The 4,969-nt window shown below is 32.6% G+C and overlaps 1 protein-coding gene across 1 annotated transcript in view; it reads right to left on the bottom strand.

The window, feature by feature from the left end:
* Window positions 1–1,970: 1,970 nt before the first annotated feature.
* Window positions 1,971–4,969, bottom strand: part of LOC128250595 (venom phosphodiesterase 2-like) — a 38,924-nt gene continuing 35,925 nt past the window's right edge. Inside the window, exons 26-28 of the mRNA XM_052975955.1 lie at window positions 4,675–4,804; window positions 3,934–4,063; window positions 1,971–2,227 (exon numbers count right to left, since the gene is read on the bottom strand). Coding sequence (XP_052831915.1) covers window positions 2,105–2,227; window positions 3,934–4,063; window positions 4,675–4,804 — 383 coding nt within the window. The 3' untranslated portion in view covers window positions 1,971–2,104. The remainder of the gene's footprint in view (window positions 2,228–3,933; window positions 4,064–4,674; window positions 4,805–4,969) is intronic.

The following is a 4,969-nucleotide window of genomic DNA, read 5'->3' as shown; positions in this document are numbered from 1 at the left end:
ACTAATCAGGTGTGACAAGCAGTGTTTAGTAAGGTGTGTTCACCCAACACTGTCCAATCTGCAATAAAAACAAACAAACAAGCAAAAAAAAACTTGGCAGGTCAGCTTATTAGATGTATAGTAACAATATATTAACATTACAATGATTTAGGATTGTTATAACTGTCTCTCCTAACAAAGAAAAAATGCTCTAAAACTTGTATGCAAATGTGCATATTTGGTAGTTAAGCAGGAAGGTCTGTAGGTTATGTAACTGTCAAACATTTAGAGTTTGTTAAAGTGTTTCTGCCGTAAATCAGAGACACAAGTACAGACATTCAAGTAGGTCAAAGTCTATTTGCTGACATACTTACCATGTAGCTATATATTGGAATTCTGCAAGGTGTCTGCCTGCCTGTTTTTCTGTCTGTTCGTATATATGCATGTATGTGTGCGTGTATGTATGTTTGCGTGTGTGTGTGGTGTTTATATATATATATATATATATGTATGTATGTATGTATGTATGTATGTATGTATGTATGTATGTATATGTATGTATTTAAGGATCTATGTACATGTGTGTATGTGTATATATGTCTGTATGTCCATTGATAATAAGTCTTTATTGAACCACGTACTGTCTTTACGTTCTGAGTTCAAATTCCTCCGAGGTCGACTTTGCCTTTCATCCTTTCGGGGTCAATAAATTAAGTACTGGTTGCGTACTGAGGTCGATCTAATCCACTAGCCCCCTCCCCAAAAATTTTGGGCCTTGTGCCTAGGGTAGAAAGAATTATTACAGTGGTCAGAAAGGCTGTGAGCTGACAGAATCACTAGCATGCCAAACAAAATGCTTAGTAGTATTTCTTTCAGCTTTTCACATTCTGAGTTCACATACTGCCGAGGTGGACTTTACCTTTTTTTCCTTTCTGGCTCAGGTCGATATTATTGACTTGCACCTCCTCTCAAAATTACTGACCTTGTACCAAAATAAAGAATTATTACAACGATTACACATAAGTGTTTGCTTGCTTCTGTCAAACACAAACAATGGAATGACTCTCTCTGGCATTCCTATTACTAGAACAGTGTACATAAGCAGCTTTACATGAAACGATATTTCCTTTACAGCTTCGATAAGGACAGCCTGTGGCGGATGTAGTGTTGCTCATACTTCACTTTATCTTTCCTTGTCTTTCTCACTTTTGTTTCTTAGTTCTCGTTTTTCATTTTCATTTTCATTTTTTCTCCAGTTTCGTTGTTGTCACTCCTGGTGTTTTCCGCATTTTGCTTCTTTCAACATTTTAACTTACATACAGCCTAAAATAATATAAATATATCCTCACCATGAGATCACATGCCTTAAGGTGTGTGTGTGTGCTCGCACGCACGAATATATATATATATATATACACACACACACACATATATATATATATATGTATATATATATGTATGTATGTATGTATAAATTTAATTAGAGGTTGTGCTAACCTCATGAAGAGATGGTATATGTATGGTGTATATATATATATATATATATACATACATACATGCATACACATACATTTCTCTCTCTGTATGTGTGCGTGTGTATTTAAAAATACTTCTTTGAAAATGCCTATTTTGTTTCTCGCACATTAACTCGTATAGGTTGGACTATGTAAAATGTGAGGCTCTGAACCATATTTTATCTATGGACCCCTTTGATTATTATTTTATTCTGGTGGACCCTAGAAATGTTAGAGAAAGAAACCTAGCAAAATTATTGCGCAAGGCCCTTAGAATATGTGGATCTCCAATTTACTATTTTGTATGTGTAGAGCCCCCTACAAACCTTATATGGACCCTCAGAGGCCATATGGACCCTGGTTGAGAACTACTGATGTAAAGGATGTATGAGTGCTAATAATATTTTGGAAGGAATTCAAATTAACAGTATAAAAATTAAATTTTTATGCCTAATGAACAACAACAAAAAATCCATCTTTTCTCTTTAAGAAAATAATCACATTTTAATGTCTGTATATATTTTTTTCCATTTTCATGAAAAGTAATAAATTATTTATTCAATAAACTCCCTGATATTTCTGTATGAGATTTGTCCTATGTTTTATGTTAATTATAATGAAGTTCTAGAAATAACAGCTTTTTCAGATGTCATATCAGGGAAGAATTCCAGGTTGGTTAATAATTCCACATCTCTTATGCGGGCTTTATGATTCTGTAGAATCCAGGATGGCTTCTGTAAAGTTAAAAAAACAAAACAAAAACAATATAACTCCAAGTTCCATTATAAATATTGAAAAATACAATATATGTATAAAAATCATTATATTATTAAGATGATTAAACCTTTTTGTTATCATATTTCTGTACAGATGCTGTGTTTCTTTCAATTAATTTTAAGCATAACAAAGAATTTAGTAAAATAACTTAGTTATCTTAGCTAGTGTTAGGAACGTGTATTGGAAGATTTTAATTCAAAACTTATGAAAACAAGACATTTGTACTACAGGGCCAGAGGCAGTTTCAGGCAGGCTGGTATCAAAAGGAATGAGCTGGCAGAATCTTTAGCATGCAGGGGAAAAATGCTTAGTGGCATTTTGTCCATCTTTATGTTCTGATTTCAAATACTGCTGTAAACTTAAAATACGTTCGTAGAAATTTAGATCCATTTGTATATATTAAAAATTACAACCTAAACACGCAGCTATATTCACCTCACTTAATAGTTGAAGAAAAAAATCTCACAAAGAGCACTAAGAGATATCTATTTTATTTAGGCAGTCACTATAAACGCAAAGAAATAAACATGGAACACTACAAAAACAAATTTTATACTCAACGATATAGAATTCAAAGGGAGAGAACTTAGTTATAAAATATATAAAGTTATTCCCCCTGTTTTCTGTACCGAACACCGGTTTCGGTATACCTATTTAAATATGTCCTACCTATCTTTCAGAAAGACATTTTGTAGTAATATTTGCTACAAATACATTTCAGATGTTGTAGATTCTGATTAAGCAGAAATTTGTGGCGGAAATGCTTTTCGTAGTAGAGGGGGAGAGGAGGATAATTCGCACAAGTCAACATTGTTTCCTCACGATCGGGAATACGTGTAATTTTTTTTTTTTATATTTCCTCCAAATACCTTTCAGATGTTGTAGATTACTGTTATATTGGAATTTAAGGAAAAAAAAATCGGTGGGCGCATATTCATACATAATGACACATCACATTTTTCCTCTGCAAGATTTCAAGTTTCATTCTTGTTTTAACATTCATTTTGAATGTTTGCTTGAGTTAGATAATATACTGACGCAAATTTTTCTCTGTTAAATATCAATGACATCTTAACAGTAACTGAAATTAGCAAGAAATAGTACATGGCAGCGTGTAAAGCTTGGTGGTTGAACAGGTGTTAAGGTTACAGTGTGTGTAATTCGTTGTCTTTTACACATTCGGTTATACAAGTTAACTCTACAACTAACAGTTCGTTTGATATATACACATTTAACCCTTTAGCAGTCAGATCACTCTGCCAAATATAATGCTTATTTATTCGAATTGCTTTGAATTAACCATGCATTACCTTGTAGCTTTGAGATTTCAATGATGTGAATATTTTTAGAATGACATTGTAGGCTAGGTGTGAGAAGCTAGATCTGATCAATTTGAACATAAAACAGGTGGAATATTTGGGTTGGATATCACTGGTTTAAATGGTTAAGGGGTTAAACTTTACAGCATACATTAAAGACATAGTCAAGAAAAACCAATGAACATATTTAGGGCATATGCAGTGACTATGGGCTATTGCCCAAAATTGAATAGGCTACCTCTGTGCCATAGGTTTGCTCCAGTAGGGCTGGTTAATGTTACTCTAAAATAAAGATAATCAAAACAAAAATAGCAATGCTTTCTTTTGTCTGAGATAAAACTTACCCTGCAATATGAATGATTTCCAAGATCAGTGGGTAGGATGTATGCTGCACTGTTTTGCAAGTCAGACTCTGAGTGATTGTAGGAAGTAAGTACAAGGAAAACGTGTGTTGGAACTGTTTCAGGAGAAAACCTGACGTTGGAAAAAATAAAATTATTTTTGAAAGCAATTTGTCAATTCTTCATTGCAAAATATCCACAATACATTGGATTCGCTGAAACAGGGAGTAACTGTAAAATGTTTCATCTTTTGATGTTGTTTTCTTTTTTTCTTTTAAATTTAGTGTTAATTCTGATTAATCACCTGCTTAGTAGCAAGGTTGTGAAAGAAAGAGTACATTGAACATATATTTTCATTCAAATATATATTTACTAGACGTCTCTGAATGAAAATATATGGGATAATATGTTAAGAAGTTAATCATGCCTTCGTTTTGCCAAAGTGCTCAACTGAAGTATAAAGTTACTGGTAGAAATGATAGTTAATGATAGAAAACGGGAATAACATCACGAACAAAGTATTTTGGGTTAAAAATAAGAGACAGACACTTCAGAGTACATTGGACATATATTTTCATTCAAATATATATTTGCTAGACATCTCTGAACGAAAATATATCGGATAATATGTTAAGAGGTTAAAGTCGAAAAAGACTGAACTTGAAACAACGTAAGTTGAGGTAAGCCTGTAGATGTTTTCTTCAGGATTTTGACACCTTTAAATATATCAGAATGAAAACTTACTTCCATATTGTTTCTTGATCATCAGCTCTTCCATCAAAATTATAATCAAATATTGGTCCACTGAACATATTGATCTCTGAGTAAGTGTTCAACCATTCAGAAATCTTGTTTAATGCTTCATCCCACAAATCTAAAAATATATAGATATAAAAAAAAAAGTAGAAATTAGGATTGCTATAAATATTGATCTTTTGTTTAACTTGAAATGAAGCCAATTCTTGCATATTTTTTTAAAAAAAGAAAAAATAATGGAGAGAGAGAGAGAGAGAGAGAGAGAGAGAGAGAGAGAGAGAGA

This window comes from Octopus bimaculoides, chromosome 23 (assembly GCF_001194135.2).
Source record: "Octopus bimaculoides isolate UCB-OBI-ISO-001 chromosome 23, ASM119413v2, whole genome shotgun sequence".
Taxonomy (NCBI): domain Eukaryota; kingdom Metazoa; phylum Mollusca; class Cephalopoda; order Octopoda; family Octopodidae; genus Octopus; species Octopus bimaculoides.
This window is presented reverse-complemented; position numbering and strand designations above follow the sequence as displayed.